Source organism: Botryllus schlosseri, chromosome 4 (assembly GCF_051294905.1).
Source record: "Botryllus schlosseri isolate E-star chromosome 4, Bs_hap1, whole genome shotgun sequence".
Lineage (NCBI taxonomy): Eukaryota > Metazoa > Chordata > Ascidiacea > Stolidobranchia > Styelidae > Botryllus > Botryllus schlosseri.
The window spans coordinates 24,559,712-24,577,884 of NC_137239.1; the positions used below are offsets into that span (position 1 = coordinate 24,559,712).

The 18,173-nt window shown below is 41.1% G+C and overlaps 2 protein-coding genes across 2 annotated transcripts in view; both read right to left on the reverse strand.

The window, feature by feature from the left end:
* The window catches only part of LOC145438315 (uncharacterized), a 147,873-nt gene that overhangs the window by 52,384 nt on the left and 77,316 nt on the right, over positions 1-18,173 (reverse strand). The gene's annotated exons all lie outside the window — the stretch shown is intronic.
* LOC145438297 (uncharacterized) lies at positions 980-16,877 on the reverse strand. The gene is made up of 10 exons (XM_080315690.1): positions 16,756-16,877; positions 16,571-16,690; positions 16,003-16,102; positions 15,726-15,928; positions 12,391-12,510; positions 7,453-7,581; positions 7,137-7,323; positions 6,879-7,080; positions 4,359-4,497; positions 980-2,241 (listed from the first exon to the last, which is right to left on the reverse strand). Exons 1-10 carry the CDS (start codon positions 16,820-16,822, stop codon positions 1,181-1,183), a joined length of 2,328 nt encoding a protein of 775 aa, XP_080171816.1. The 5' UTR covers positions 16,823-16,877; the 3' UTR covers positions 980-1,180.

Consider the following 18,173-nt stretch of genomic DNA (forward strand, 5'->3'; position numbering starts at 1 on the left):
AACACCACAGGAACAGATATGAAGGAGTCAAAACGACTGAGAGCAACAAGTGATAAAAATCCATTTGCGATGTAAAAACGTCACACATTTTCCACACGATATCTTACAGTTGATGGTAAATAGCCAGTTTACCGTATTATCTGGGATTTTCGTTTTAATTTATATTTAATTAAACAAGGACAAACTGTATATTAATAATAACAATTTTTTTAATGTTTCCTCGAATTTTCCGAAATACTGGTTATATACACAACGTTCCCGTAACTTGATATATTGATCATGATTTCTCACGGTCACCTGTGCATAGAAAGGTATACATCGTCGATTCATTGTCGCACCTGTGAATGGATTGCGAACATCAGGATGCGTCTGCGTCTACGCTGATTTTTCGCGACTAAATAATAGCGAGATTGCGGAAAGCATTTACGCTGCACAATGTTTCGTTTTCTTTACGCTGCCTCAATATATATTCTATTAGGAAGTAAATTTCAGAAGCGATTGTTATAAAATTTCGTTTCAACGCAAAATTTTATACCGGGTGCGCTGTGAACACAAACCTTTCAGATCCTTAACGCCACAATGCTAATCTCACACACTGCTTTTCCGTAGCTATGCGTCTGCACATGTACAATTACTTAAGCGACGAAGTACGGTGGTTTCCTAAAGCGCATTAATATACGATTGTTATAGTGCTATTCGCAAATATGATGGGGTCACAGTCATTGCTTTCAAAATTTGGATAGCGACACTTGAGATGTTTATAGCTCCCCTGACTAAATTGATGTATCTCCAAAATGTTCGAACATACCTATTCATATTTTAGTATCATTGAGAGAAAGCCTATTAAATGCTTGTACCCGATTGTCGAAATTCCAACGAATCCTGATTGATTGCTTCTCTCTCCCGCTAGTTTTATCATATTTTTTCGTTTGAGCATTGACAAATTCCCTTTGCCCCCCTTTCCATGATCCTGTCTGTAGATTACGATAATTTATCTGGGGTAGCAATAATAAAAACGAATTTGTCGATTGCACAAGCCAGCTGTTTATTTGCCTTCTTTCGAACGACACAAATGGATTCGCAATTGTTCTTCTATTTGAATTATACTCCTATAAAGGAAGCTCATATGTCGTTGTTCCGAAATTAGAATGTACTATGGATGGTGCGTTGTCAAACGACTTTATCCTCGACATGACTTCTGCTTGTTGCATACTCGGGTTTCTTTACCGCTACCGGCGCAATGTCCCTCAGGAGAAAGGCATTCTCTTCTCCTTGTTTGAATTCCACCTGGATAACAACTTTTCGAGCACGGCGTGTACCGACTCCAAGTGGTCCAAGAGGAGCACCAAGTGAAGCACGGCTTGATATTGACAAGATTCTGAGTGCATTTACTCCTATCTCCGCTGATGCATCTTCTGTAACTCTTTTGTTCTCCAAGACCGCAGGTCACTGAGCATTCGGAGTACATGCTCCATTCGGTGTAGTAATGCGAAGGTCGGGTACGCGCTTTCGGAATTTCTTCCTTAGGCAAATAACACAAGTCGACATCGCAGCACCCGTCGAATTTACCAGAGAGCGTTGGAAATCGTGGTACTAGGATTGGTCTGTAAGGACAAGGTTCGGAGTGCCTGCTGGTTTTTCCGACATCAATCCTGGGGGGTTCACAGGGTCGGCCTCCGTCTTGTTTGAAAGCAGGCCCACAGTCACTGTTGTCAACTTGTGGTTTAGGGTAGAGATGGAGCGATGAAGCACCGAAATGATAGTTATGTCCACCTTCACCACTACCCGTAGAAGGAAAACCGAATGGGTCTAACGTTTTGGTTGGTAGGGGAGGTATGGTTGTGGTAGTACGTAGTTCACCGTAGCCGTACTCTCCGAGAACAGCTTCAATGTTATAAGCGCCAACGTGACCGCGTTCCACGTCGTCCCAGTATTTCCAGTGATTTTCGGTTGTCATGCTCATCCCAAGGTCGTAAAGATGGTTGTAATATCGGTTTGTGACTGAAGAATCGACTGTGCATCCGGAACTGAGGCATTTATGGTAACTTTTCAAAATGTTCAATGGTGACCGTGGGTCAAACACTTGACATTTCGGTCTTCCGTAGATGTTCTCATTCTTCGGGAATGTGATTTCTCGTTGGGCCGCCTTGACTCTCCGTCGTGAGAAATCGGGTGGGTAGAAGCATCCTTTTCCTGTTCTCCAGCATCCATCGATGAGCGCGCATTCGTAGCTGTTTATTGCTAAAACAATACATTCACGCTTATGTGTTTATTCCAACAATACGATATAATTTGATGGTGCATGCTGCGTGTTGCTTCATATCACTATAAGCCAATGGCTCCTAACCTTTCCCTTGTCACGGGCCCCTCTAGAGAAATTAATAATTCTGCGGACTCCTGCCTAAATTTGGTTGGAAACTTAATAATTATACTATTGAATGTAAGAATAATCATTCTATCGATACTGTGTCAAATTGTAGTTGTTGTTAAAGTAAGAAAGAACAACCGAACGATCGTAAGAATAAAAGTGGAATACACCACTGGTATAAATTGAATTAACTAGAAAAAAAATGGGAAAATTATATAAATAAATTCGAGATATCAGCTGACGAGTGACGACCAACCCGCTACTTCCGCAGAGTAGGAGAAGAGGGCCAGAGTTTTTTTTAGCGGGAGTTGCGCCCCGCTCGCTCCGTTAGGAAACAGTCGCCCTTAGCCAAGCAATTTAAATCAGGGATATAAACTTTTAAAGAGATGAACGACTCGGGCCACATTATGCGACCATGCTGAAGTATATACTGACTTTTTAAATATCGCCAAATATATCAACTGGAGCAATCAAATGATATAATAATCCCATAAAATCAATATCTTTTGTCGCTTTGCCAACAATTTCGACGAGGACTTGGAAGGAAATATCAGCTTACACCTTAACGGTCTAGGTAAGGCCGGGATATGTATTCGGCGTCCGAGTATTGCTACATCGATATTGAGCAGAGTGTTAAAAGGGTTGGTTGCTTCCTACCGAAATTATCCCATTATCAAGTTATACAGGAGTAGCCAACAACCCAATCACACGGATTTGTTTTCTATGATACATTAAACATATCAAATCGAGATGGACCCCGTACTCGTGCTAGATTTTTTACATTAGACTTCGATGTATTCATTATATGAATTTCATTGATTGGTTGAATAAGCATCATTAGCTGACTGCGGCGTATTTCGCTCTTGCTATTGTGTGACTGCGGGTCAAGCTCGCAGCAGAGAGTCGCTAAATATTCACAAACGGAAAGCTGGATATTTCAAGCAAACTTTTGTAACAAAGCATGTTAAATTTTGGATATGGTCAAGTTGCATGCTCGTTTAGTGTTGATTGTTTTTATGCGGCCAGTGCCATGCATGGAGTGGCCTGCAGTTGAAATGCAATGAATTTCAGCCAGAGATGCTATAATGGCGTGGAAAATTGTAATATATGAAAAAGGTACACAGTGCAGAACCTACAAAGGTTCGTTTGTGAACGTGAACCTCTAAATTCCCGAGGTTCGCACACAGAATCCGAACGTGAACCTCACGTTCACACCATCCCTAGTGGCAGATATACTGAATATGTGCATGACTAAGTTTTGGCAAGTTATAGGTCAATTTATACTCTTTTTCTGCGTTGTAAATTTATAAGAATGATAAATATCGTAGAATCCCGCGCGTTGCTGTCGCTGTTAGGACTCCAATGAGTCGGGCTGGGCACAATGATTCGAGTACTCGAATCTGAATCGAAAAATAATTTTAATGATTCGATGCGAGTAGTAAAAGTCGATTTTTTCGAGTACTAAAATTATACACTCCTCGCCACTGCAAGTTAATTCATCAACGAGAATTATAGTTTCGATACAATTTCCCCCTGGTGAAGCCTTGAAACCTTGATTGGCCGTATCGCAGCACGCGAGCCATAGTACAAAGCTACGAACTTAACTGAAAATAACACATTCTCGAAGTAATGATCATTCCACTACATTGTCACAAAGTGCAATGAAACCCGTATGGTCGAAAAAACACCAAACTATCTCTAATGTGATGGATACCAGGCATCATATTGCTTGTGGTGACATAAAAAGTACTCATTTGATCTTTGACATATGACATTCTTCTATGACGTCATAATGAGTGATACTCGAAAAGTCGACTCGAGCCATTTTACGTGATTCAGAATCGAATCACTCAGGTACTGGATTCTGCCCAGCTCCGTCAATGAGTCCATGCTCTCTGATTTCCAAACATCGCTTTTTATCGTGAATTCTTATTTTTCATCCAAGGTGTTCATGTGAGTTTGTGTGTCAGTGTTGTTGAATGATACTCACTTTTCCACCCCGCCATTTTTGGCGTGACATAGAGAGCGTCGAGGTTGGGAAGGAGTTCGCATCCGGCGGCTCCTTTTCTGAGATCTTCGTCGATGATCGTCAAGAGACAATTCGTGTAATAGGGATTCCAGTAGCCATACTAAATCGAGAAATGAAACGAATGTGAATTGACGTAGTCGATATATGCATAAATGTTATCGAGCATTAATATAATGTATAGAGAACACACGCGCTAATTCGCACGTCGTGAGCGATTCCTCGATACCGATGTGCCTATAATTTCAGTTTGAATTTCTAAAATCAGCTCTTCGGTAGTAACTTAAGCTTTCAAGTATGCTGATGATAAAAATAATTTTGCTTCTGATCGGAATCTCTTTTAATCGTAGCAATATTTAAAATCATGATTCTTTTTTATTTTCTTGTTTTTTTCTCATGATATAAACAATAAAAGAACATTGGATGAATGACGACCATTCCAATCGAAGCAATGCAGCATATCGCATGAACTCAATAATGCGCGGCCAGGAACCACTATCCCATAGTTCAGTGGTCGGGAACCTTTATCGACCGAAGAGCCATATTGGCCCAATATTTTCAATTGTTACTCCAAAAGAGCCGTACATGTCAAACAACTGTTACGTCACAATTAAACATCCGTGGCGTATTGCTAGCGCACTAATATATGGGATTCGTAGTGCGCGTCATATTTCTCTGCCCACATGTGCAGGTAGAGTCAAACGTGGTTCCTGCGGCAGTATATACCCACCGTGTGATACATCAGTGACGTGGGGTTAGGGGAGGCAAGTGAGGCAGTGCTTCGAATGTCCTCAGGGGGGAAGGAAAATTGTGAACCCTTCAATGGTCATAGCTATCTTCTATTGATGTTTATGAATGAATAGATTTTGAACATTTTTATTCCCAAGATAACGGTATTTTCATATTGATTGTTCGAAAATAAAACGCGAAAGGAGAGCTAAGGCTCAGATGAGGCACAGACGAGCCAAGCCTCACCTGTGACAGCACTACTCATCGTAAATACCTTAGAATTTATAATTACTGATATTTATGAGATGTAATTGTCGCGCTGATTCTGGAAATCCAAGTATTTATCAACTTCTAAAACATACGTCCTAACGTAACGTAGAGTTAGACACCTACATTTACAACGGTGCTAGAAAGCTGCTCGCCCATCAAGAAAATGGATAATAGCTGTGGCGTTGTTTTGAATTTGAATTTGCAATTCTACTTCTCAACGTAGATCGGGAAGACAATGTATATTAGAAAGCTGTATAGTCCTACAAGTGTCGTCACGTCTGCTACTCTCTTTCGTCAATCAAGGTATCGTGCAATCCACGATTTCTAGGCGCACGATGATGGGTAGATCGAATTCACGACCTGTGTTAGCCGCCACTGAGGCAGCAATTTGGGGATTTTGAAAAGAGGGCGGTTCTAGCCCCTATCCTGGACACCCCACTGTCTTTAGCTCTCAAAGACATGTTGCGTGTTGCTTCATATCACTACAAGCCAATGGCTCCCAAATTTTCCGTTTTCACGGGCCCCTCTATAGACAAATTATTAATTCTGCGAACACCTCCCTAAATTTGGATTGAAACTTAATAATCATACTATTGAATGTAAGAATAATCATTCTACCGTACTGTGTCAAATTGTTGTTGTTGTTAAAGTAAGAAAGAACAACCGAACGATCGAAAGAATAAAAGTTCAATGCGCCACTGGTATAAATTGAATTAACTAGAAAAAATTGAGGAAATTATATATACAAATTCCAGATATCATCTGACGAGTATCGTGCAATCCACGATTTCTAGGCGCACGATGATGGGTAGATCGAATTCACGACCGGTGTTAGCCGCCACTGAGACAGCAATTTGGGGATTTTGAAAAGAGGGCGGTTTTAGCCCCTATCCTGGACACCCCACTGTCTTGAGCTCTCAAAGACATGTTCATGCAGCCACGAGCATAATCATTCTCGCCGTCATGAAAATTTAGTAACAAGTTGCTGCAATACTGATAAATTAGTTAGAAAAATAAAAATTTCCCGAAGAGTCATATCTTATACCCAAAAGAGCCATATATGGCTCGCGAGCCATAGGTTCGCGACCACTGCAATAGTTGAAAAAGTCCAACCTCATTGACAGTAATGGGTCGCTATAGAATCGCCATTAATCCATTCCGAGCATGTTGAGTAGGGCTTGGGCAGGGTTGCAACCAGGTCACAAGGTTCTGAGTCAAAAATCAATCTCACCTTCACGGTTTTGACTCTCGAGTCAAGTCGAGTCATTTTCAAGTCACTGCAGAGTCAAGTCCTAGTCCAAGCCATCGCTGTAGAATTGGCAATATATTTTTGTGGTCACATAAGGGATAGGCTTACATATTTGAATTGCCCATGTCATTTAGACAGTTGTAATTTCAATAATGTGTGATACTCAAATACTTGTCGACGGATATCTTCAGGAAAAATTTGTTACAAGACGAAAGATATGTATAGAATATAATTACTTTTGCAACAAATGTATTTGCGTTATTCCGGAAGAGCTCATTCCTAATTGCTAAATGACAAACTGGAACGTCGGGCAGAATGCTCGGGCCGAAGTTCTGTCTCAATTCAAACAGATCGATATCAAAGTAGCAGCCTGGCTCCATACTGCACGCTCTCTGGCTCGTTTCAAGTGGTCGGTTGCCGTGGACTTTGCACGGGATTCTAACGAGAGATTATATTGACATTACCTGCTGAATACAAATATCATAAGATCATACCTCGCACAATATGGGACATCAACTGGTGATATCAAGACGTAGGGCTCGTTTAATTTGGGCCGGCAGTTGTCTGCGAACGTAACCGGCGGCATGCATACATACCACGGTAAATCATATGTGCTGATCACATCGTTGGTGTTGTTGTAATGTTCCGCTATCGTGTCACATACATCTTCTTCGACGACGACTGAAAACATATTGTAATGTGACCAATTACAGTAGTTTGCTCATTTCTTAATGGTGAATCTATCATTTCTAAATACCAGCAGTTCCCATTAGACATGGTGTCTGTATGTCAAATGATAAGAATGCTCACCATTGCACGCTTCGCAAGTGGCATTCCGAAAGCAGCAGCGGTCGTTGTATTTTTTCTGATTACAGTCCGACTGACTGGTCACTTGGAATCCGTTCCCTTTTTCGTCAATATCCCAACATCCCGGATTACCTGGATGCGAACATAAATAAGCATCATTGTGCTACATATTCGGGGTTGTTCGCTCACTGCGTCGTAAACCATGGGTTCCCAACTTTACCGCTATTTATTGGTTATCATTTTTATTACTATATAGCCTCAATGAATAACAAGAAACATAGGCCTAGATGAAACTATTTCTTCTGCGAAAGTTAGTCTACATTACTTACAGCACAACAGAGATCGTGCCCATGATCAATTATACGAATCAAGATCTTGGAATTAATGGTCATCAAGGCCGAGAAGCCTTACTCACACTCCCATGGCTGTTCCTCTTTTTTGGGTGGCTCGGCTCAATGTGCCGTTGTGACAGGCTGGGCTTCTTGGCGTCATAAAAAAGGGTTTTACAAAGCTCACGATGGGACAAACATTATCCTCCGCATTCGATTCTGATGAATCGATACTATTATGCATACTTGTTAACAGCCCTACAATTATTACCCCCAGTTATTTGCAGTGGGAAACTCCGTACTTGTCGGGAAGATCATTAAATCACTGGTGGAAACTCAAAACACTACGTTCGATTCAGTCAAAAGTTAGAAGCATATAATTACTAGGGATGGTGTGAACGTGAGGTTCACGTTCGCGTTCTGTGTGTGAACCTCGGAAATTTAGAGGTTCGCGTTCGCAACAGAACCTTGGTAGGTTCTGCACTGTAAACCTTTTTCATATATTACAATATTACAAACTCTATGTATGGTGCTGGCAGCATTAAAAATCAACACCAAACGAGCATGCACCTTGACAATTTCAAAAGTTTTACTTGCTTTGTTACAAAAGTTTGCTCGAAATATCCAGCTTTCCGTTTCTGAACATTTAGTCACTCTCTGTTGTGAGTTTGACCCGCAATCACACAACATCATGAGCGAAATACGTGGTCAGCGAATGATTCTTATTCAACCAATCAACGAGATTGATATCGTTTTCTGATGAAACATAATCTTGCAGGCGTACGGGGTCAATCTTGACTCCATATCTTTACTGTATCATTAAAACTAAATCCGTGCAATTGAGGTGTTGGCTACTGCTGTATAGTGTATAACTTGTTAATGCGATAATATTTAAAGCAAGTATAGAAAGCCGTTTTACACTCAGCTCAATATCAATGTACCGATACTCAGACGCCGAATCCATTGTCCGGTCTGGTCTAGACCGTTGAGGCGTAAGCTTATATTCCCCGGTAAGTCCTCGTCGAAATTGTTGGCAAAGCGACGGAAGAATGATTTTATGGGAGTATTATATCCTTTAATTGCCTCAGTTGATACATTTGGCGACGTTTAAAACGCCAATATGTACTTTGGCATTGTGCCATTATGTGGCACGAGTCGTCGCTAAGTATCGTGTATATAATTGTATATTAATATAGGCTATCACTTCATTGAAAGATAGGGTTGGAATTAGTAATATGACGTCACGTGACGTCATGAGGTTCACGTTCGTGTTCACACAGAACCTTTCAAGAAGGTTCGCGTTCACACGAACCTGAACCTTTCAGAGGTTCACACCATCCCTAATAATTACATTGACGGGTGTTACCGGAAATCTCTAAACTGTAACAAATCCTTAGTGTTGCTGTGAGTTAGGATATAATGTCATTTTGTTAACATAAGCAAACTTCAACACACAAGTATGAATTACTGCACAAGAATCTGAGATTAACTATAAAAATACCATTGGGGGCTGAGAGTTAAGAAAAAACTTTTACAACATATTGGGTATAGGCTATGTGTGACTTGTTAATAGGAGACAAAGAAGGCTCGAGATGTGTACTATGTAGGGCAGACCTGGGCAAAGTGCGGCCCGCGAAGCTATTCCATGCCGCCCGCGAAAGGTTGCTTGGAATTCAAAACATAAAACTTGCTTTTTGTATGACTGAAACCATAGCCTGTATCAAATGAACTGGAAATTCGTTTACTTTGAAGCCTGTTCATTAATATGCCACGATTACGCTGCCTACGTATTCCTGGCATGCGTAATCCAGATTCAAAATAAAGGCAATGTGGCAAAGTATGAGTAGCAATTGAAGTCACAAGAAATCACTCTTTCCATATGGTTTAGTTCAAACCTTCCTTGTTGACATTGTCACATTACGCATTATACGGTATGTGTTTCAATTTGTGACGTGATATGTTTCCAAATCCCTAATTCGTAAAACAAGGTAATCAGTGCTCGCAATTACTATATGACTCATCATATCTATCACCCATAGAGGATTTAAAAAAAAGCTGAAAACTGAAATTCAAAAAAGGTGTAGGTTTAGAATTTAGAGCACTAAATATTCGCATACTATGGAGTCTGGGGTAAACCTATCCTTTCAGTTTGTGCCGATCATGTCGCCGAGATAAAGGATTTTCATTATTAAGTCAGTCTTATGATAAAAGCACGAAACACTCGGTCAAGGGAGGGCGAAGTTCAGAAATACTACAAGCCAGTTACGTGCGGTGAGGTTCATGACTGGTGAGGCACGGACCCCCCCCCCCAGACACACACATACAAAAACACACGCGCACGTCAAGTAGCTTACCTGATAAAGAGATCCAAAATGTGAAGAAGAACAACAGCAGCGGGTATAGAGAGCATTTTCTTTGCACAATGCACACTGATAGCGGTTGCAATTCCACATTATACAATACATGTATAGGACTGGTCGCTATTGTGCTAAATGGGCATGTTTAGACGGATAATACTTACTATCTCTTCAAGTACCGGTATAAATTGTTCGAAGCATAAAGCAACGACGATGCAGCCTATGCAAGTAGCTATCACATACCACAATTTAACGGAAAATAAATAACAGTTACCTAATTATGGGAATGTATTTGCTCCGCATTACGTATTGGCCGTCGCTACTATATAATTCCTACAAGACAGTCAAGACCAGTGGTTCCCAACGTGGGCGATATCGCCCCCCCAGGGGGCGATTTGGCGGCCTAGGGGCGAAAATCACGAAGGGGGCGATAGGGGGGTGAACATGGACAAAGGGGGCGACAGGGGGCGAAAATAGCGAAGGGGGCGATAGGGGGCGATGACGCGTTAAAACGGCTATATTGGAGTCAATTCGGAGAAATGACCTTTTTTTTTTTTTTTTTTAGTCAACCCGCCGATGACTACAGATCGTATACTGATATTTCGGTTCACAAAATCTGGCGGGCGATGATCGGCGTTGAGCTTGAAAAGGGGGTGATGAGTCGAACAAGGTTGGGAACCACTGGTCAAGACTGTTGTATTCCGATATCGATAGCGCGTTTCACTGTCCTGCGATTGTCCAATTGTTAGCGAATAGGGCATGAGGCAAATTCGTTTGTGCCTCACCTGGCTATTGTTTCTCTGCGATGGCATTGTTTGTAATAAAGCCGAATGTCACCTTCCTTGGCGATTTTGAGGGGGTTCCGGTGGTCTGACACTGTTAATATTTGGATTTTCGGAATCAGTGTGACGATAGCATTTGATTGATACCAGTTGTTATGAATTCCGAGCCATTTATGATTAATTGCATTGTCGCAGGTGAGGCACGAACCGTCCGTGCCTCACCTGTGCCGCAACTTTCCTTTCGCGCTGTATTTTTGAATAATAATTATGCAAATTGATGATGTTGTGTGAAAAAATGTTCAAATTTAGTTATTTATGAACATCGATATAAAATATCAATAATCAACGACTCATGGAGGGTTTTCACAATTTTCACTTATTCGCCCTGACGACAGGTGAGGCACTTCCTGATTTGACAGCACGCCACTGCTATGTAACCTACACACAGCTCGGAAGGCAGCGACCAAGAAAATAAGCTTTGTGCTATTGCATATACATTTCAGTGCAGTGGCTCTCGAACTGGGAGACGTGAAAGCACCAGAAAGGTGGCGCGAAGCGGACATTTATTGAAAAAAATTTTCGCGCTCCGCGCGGTATAACCCCGACTAATAGTTGTTGCTCTGTATATTGTCCGATTCGATATTTCACAATACTCTCATCAACAACCATAATCTTACATGTCATCAAACGTTGGAATTGCTAGCGTTCTGGTTGCACTTTTTAATATTTTGTGATATCATGATAAGTGGGCGCGAAATTGTTCACTATCATAAAGGGAGGCATGCCTAAAAAAGTTTGAGAACCAATGTTTTAGAGTCTTAATAGAAGAAGGTAGATAGGGGTTTAAAGAGAGATAAAATGAATCACGTTTAGCATTGCTTCGAACCATTACAGCTGATAGATGTTTTTTAAATTAACCGTCACTTTCTCATTACCTAATATCAACACATTCACTGAGCAGCATTGATTACCAATGTTATTTCGAAATAAAATTAAAATGCACTGGAGAATATAGCTATTTTTTTTCAGTTGGCCCGCCAATGTATTTATTTTTCTCATTTGGCCCGTGGCGGAAAATAATTGCCCACCCCTGATGTAGGGTAATACCGGTAATGTGGCAACGATTCACAAGTGATCGCATAATACACTATGTCATCATATAGATAACGGAGTCGGCCCACTTCCGGTTCCATATAACTTGAAGCTCGAACATTGCGAGACGAGTATGTGCCGTACCGCTGCTTCGCAGGTTTGTAAATGTGGAATACAGTACAGCGTCTATATTTCGGTAGTCGGTGGAATAATTTAATTTATTCAACCACACTGGTGGTTATGTAAACATTGAGAAAACATTTGCAGAGTATCAGTGCTGTGACTGAAGGCACTGATGTGGTGTAAGAAGCTAATAATTTGTACATAAGATGCCGCAAACATTATGAAATATTGAAATGAATGGGTAGCATTTTGTCGTACCAAGTTTCCATCCCCTCGGCTTGCAGCGATTCCCCTTGTAAACGCATACAAATCCGGGTCGTCCCGAGGACACTTCGACGCATGTTCCGCCATTGCGGCATGGATTCGACGTACAAGGACCTAAAATGATTCACCATTTTGATAAGATGAGCGTTGTAGACTGTTATATATATTAATCTAATGGCGATAATAATAACAAATCCTACATCAACGCAATCAAACAACACACATACACACACACATACTCACACATATACATGCTTCATTTGTTTGCTTTATGGGCATGGAGTAATACAAGTGTATTTGGCTATTGTGTACTTGTGAGGACTATGATGTCATTGCATGTTTGACACTTTTCCTCCAGTCATGAATTTAATAACAGGTCAGTGCAGTGGTCTCCATCGTGGGCGATATCGCCCCCAGTGAACGATTTTGAGAAACAAGGGGGCGAAAATACCAAAGGACTGACTGGGGGCGATAGGGGGCGAAAATGCTAGAACGTCCAGTGGGATATAGTTAATCAAGACGGTCAAAAATGCACTGCATATGACGTGAAAAAAGGTCAACTCAACGCACAGTAGACGCGGGAACCGGTTTTCTGAGCAACTGCCACCTCGGGAAAAAACTCATATGCGATCAGAGTTAGATGAATAAATTTACCGACTATATGTCCTTTTTCTCGGATCCCTACATATAGGGGGGCGAAATTATGTATCGAGATTGATAAAGTGGCGATGGGTCGAGAAAGGTTGGGAACCACTGCGCTAGTGTCTTTACGGGGGCGATGTCGTATAGATCGGACACCCGTGGTCTATATGCCGATGCGGAACGCGGATTGGAAGACAAACACGAAGCAAAGCTTCTAATCATCCAACACCTTTGTTCGGGAGCTATTTGATCCAGGAATCTTCTACCACTTCACCTGATCACGCGACAACTTTGATTAGCGCTGGGCGGAATCGAGGAACCGTGTGATTCGATCCTGAATCGACTATAAAGCATCGATTCAAGTCAGGTACTCGAATTGTACATATTATTTAGGGTTACCACGAGTCCTCTTACTAGAGGATTTGTCCTCTTTTTTCAATAAATGGAAAGTGTCCACAGAGAACGCCTACACGTCTTCTTTCAAGGAATTTATTCTCTTTTCTAGAAAAAGTAATAAAATGTGACCAAAAACTGGAATCCGACGCAGCGAGCGTAAGAATTCCGTAAAGGAATCGGGTAAAACGGGAGTCGATTCAAAGTGATGACCTTTTCTTTAGTCAACACCACATATTATCGTAAAAAAACGGGAAATTCGGCAGTCGTGCCGAAATGACGACTTATTTAGTCAACATAGTATAAAACCAATCGAAAAGTTTTCAAAATCACTAGTTTGCTTTTCCGGTGCTGACGCTTTCAGAATTTTTGAAAAATGTCCTATTTTTCGGATCTTGAAATATGGTAACGCTATATCATGACACTTTCACATTCATAATATCCTGGATGTGGGTGGTTGAAAAAGCATCCCTTTGCGGTCATAAGTAATACAATGACAGTTACGCGCAATCAAAAGTAATTTTGTACTTCTAAGCCATGGTTGCTTCAAACCGCTTTGGGACAATCGCCCAGGTCGATCACTCTGACAGCAATGTCATTTTAACAAACATTTGTAACAATATGTGACTTGTTCTGGATTACCGATTCACAATCGGGGTTTCAAGGCTCCCACGGCGCGAGGAAAATATCAAAACTTTATTTTTCGTTGATAACAACTCAATTTACATTGATATAAACCAAATACATCAAGATCGCACTCCTGACGCATAATCGTCAGCAACTAGTAGAAATGAACATAGTTTTATCAACTATCGTATTGCTGGTATACCGCGTATACCGCATTGTTCCGTTCTTTTAAATCCTTTATTAGTAGCAGACGATTACCCAAGACCATGCGGGGTAAACCTTTTTTCTATTCACGGCCCCATTTCGATTACTTGTGTAGCCTACGGCCATATTCAAGGCGTATCCGAAATGAGCCAACTGGACGCCATATACCCATGTTAAATTGTCCATGTTGGACTATTCAGCTTTTTTTATATCGGCTTGCTATACGCACCGAAATCGCGAGCGGTCTTGGTCATGTTATGAATAGTTACTGGGGCTCGTTGTCGTTGCGCGAAGCGCGAAAATGTTTTAAGATTCACGAATGAATATCGTCATTAATATTAATATAGTTTCACGTATTACTATCAAATTTTTATCTTTACCGGTAGAGTTGATGAGGTGTTTTCGAAAATTTAGGGCAAGTTATAAATGATGATGCATCTTCGGGTGGGCCAATTGTTGTTAGTCACTTTGTTGCTGTTATTTCCTGATCTCCCCATCGAGATTGTCTGTATGTGGAAAGATATCGGAATCGCCAAAACGTACCAGAAAGCAATTTCTTTCACACGTTTCCAAGTTGGTGTTTCTATATGGGGCGCATCATGTTCATCTACTGTTCGAATCTGTAGTGTGGGGCTCATATTGCAAGGGACGCTACTAATCGAATTGAATCGCACCAAACGCGTGGAACAGATTAATTAAAATCTCTCCAGAATTCGGGAATCAATTCGTAAATCAAATTTGCCTGTTGACGGCCGCCAACACATGCTAATTGAATTACGTGTCTATACGGCCACCCCTTCCCCAGATTATAAGGCCAGCCGGAAATAATCAGGTTCGTTTTCATGTCACATACATGACCTGGCCGAGTCACGAGCAAGGACTCGGGTACACGTCTAGTGTATCCAAAATGTGACTCAAGTTTAGTAGAGTCCTTTAACAAATTCAAGAAAATGACTCAAGCCAATTCGAGTCTCGAGAATATTAAGTCATTAATGAATTCGAGCCAATAGAACCCAGTAATAGCACGATGCCAGCCCTAGGAATGATAGGCAGTTCCATAATCTCGGAGGTAAGAAAGAGAACGTTTATACGTCGACACAAATTTACTTTGCTCCCACAATTTACAAACTATCTGTTACTGATCCCATAACTATAACAAACAAGTATAGGCAGGTGGTATTGTGCGCGAAGAAAGTTTTGCCAGCTTGCAATTATTATCAACAAATTAACATAGTGAGACGATAGAGTCGTTCTTGTTAAAAACTATCGAAGTGTTTCTGATCGCACTGTGTCATGGGAACCTTCTGCCCCTATATTATGTCTCATAGCGTCATGAATCGACAATCAGAACGCCACGGCTCTCTGAAAAGGACATTTAGGCTACATGGAATGACATGACAGTGCCACTTTTGACTGTAGGAATAGTTAAAAGACATTGGACATGATTGTTTCATCTTTCGTACTTCTTTTTCTCGCACCGGGACAGCAGAATCGAACTTCATAATCTTGACATCGTTTATCCGGCTGCTCCTCGTTTTTGCATACGAGCCCTATATCGGGGCTTGCACGAACGATTTCTCGGGCGGTTTTCCAATGGGACTGATTACGGACGAGGCGGGCCTCCATATTTTTTGGCTTCTCGCAGAAGTAGCCAGGATTTTCATGTCTTTGAAGAGGAAGAATATAGCTTTATGTCATGGACTACGAGAGCGGTGAATACTTGGTTGTGCGATAATTTACCTCAGATCTCCTAGCGTTTCCCAGTCACCACTTCCTGAAGGATCGTCTCTATCACTCCACGGTCCCCAATGGTGACCTATTGGGCACGAAGGCTCTGCAACTGAAAATTATGCTCCCTAATTCAGAATTCAGTCCGGTTGGGAACATGGGAGACATTGAAGACATTGGAGACATTGGTTGGAGACACATCGACATGATGTCCGCGATCGATGTATTTTTTCTATAATGGAGTTTCAAATGTACGGCTTTCCTCGATCCTCATTGAAATGTGGGATTTAATATAAATTCCTAATGAATGAACATAACTCGCGTATAAAAAGACTGGATGTTCCTTTACAATTCATTCAATATTCGAGCATTTGCAGGCAATATTTTAGGGACCAAGCCGAGGTTAACGAAATTACTGTTAGTGGCGCATCAATTCAAGCTATTTTGATCTGCGATTTCGCTCGCAATCATTCCACATATTCAACGGTATCGGTTGGCCACGCTATATTGTTAGTTGTACTTCATCCATGCGTCGTGTAGAGTTTTATACCCTGTATATGAAATATCATTTTCTACTCACGTCTCGCAACGCATTCGCCGTCGAGAATGCAGCAATCTTTGTGTTCAGAACATTCTTCCACGCTAGCATAGTGCGTGACAGAGTCCATAGTAACCGAACATTGAATTTCAGCTATTCCCTCTAAATCAAAAAAATGGCTATGATCAGGTAATCTGACGATACGAAATCACGAATTCTCATCTCACGGCCGATAATGCATTCTTCTGCTCTGGCGAATGCGGCACAAATCAGAAGCACAATCCGTGTCTTCATACTTTTTTATTTGTTACTCAATCCTGCAAGTAAAACTAATATATTCGTACCTGGTGTCGAATATTCGGCGGTCCAGCTTATTTATACAATGTGTAAATGCATCGGACAACCCGAGGGCAATTTCTTCAATATTTCGGATCGAAACTCGTAATTTTGGTTGCTTTCAATTCACACTGACAACGATGATTTCCTTTACAAGATAATGACTCGAGTCAAGTCGAGTCACGAGAAAATTGGCACTCTAGCCTCGTTCCAATCCAGTCATGACACGAGTCATCGCGACATTGCTTCGAGGCCATCAAGAGATCTGTCATTACAATCCATATACTTCCCATGACGTAACTTATTTTGAATGTTGAACGGGATATTTCGGAAAAACCCAGATGTGAACGGTTAACAGAAAACCCGAGATTCTATATTTCAATCAAATGTCTACGAGATAGGTTTGGAGCTGGAACCTGACAGTAATCAGTTACAGTCATAACGAAGTGAATGACTTATAAAAGCCTAGAAGTGGGCCGTGCTACAAGTCGGTAGCTACGGAATAAAAATGAAGAAAAAATTGGCCTGGTGTAAATGACCATAATATAGTCGACAAACACCATGAATACCACAAAAACAAAACTAGTGAGTGTATAACTTACGGCCTTCCATATTGAAATTTTAGTTTATACTCTATTGGATGGGTAAACACAGCAATTCCGACAGAAAGTTGTTGCTGTTGTTGCTTGTGGTATTCATAGTATTTGCCGACTACAATGGTCATTTACACCGCGAATCTTTTTGTAATTATGGAAATAACTTCATAAATATATACATCAAGGCACGCATGCAAGCATATGCGACTTACTAACGGTATATCTGCTTTGTAGCTGATAACTAAGCACATGTGACGATTTACAGTTATAACGGAAGCAATCCTGGCATCGGTGATGATTATAGGATAATGACACGTCACAATTGGGCTACACTATGTCGAAGTATAGATAACTAACCTACGTAGGTAGGTTAGTTATCTATAGTAAAAGATTCGTTTTACGGTCCATTGTCCTCGTGAAGCATCTCATAAACACAAAAATACTCCACAAAACCTGTTGTCACACCACCTGGACATCAACTTGCATTGGAATATCACATCTCAGAATTTGTTTTCGATAACTTTAGATCCTATAGGTGGTTCGTCCATTTGTAGGCATTGAATCAAGCAATCTTTCTGCAGAAGAACATCTCATGGATTTACGAAATGTCCCGCTGGTTAAAACGCTGTTGCCACAACAATGGTTGTCTCATTTCAAATCCTACGTCATGATTGGTACACAAGTAATTCGAGTTTACAGGCATCTGTATCTCG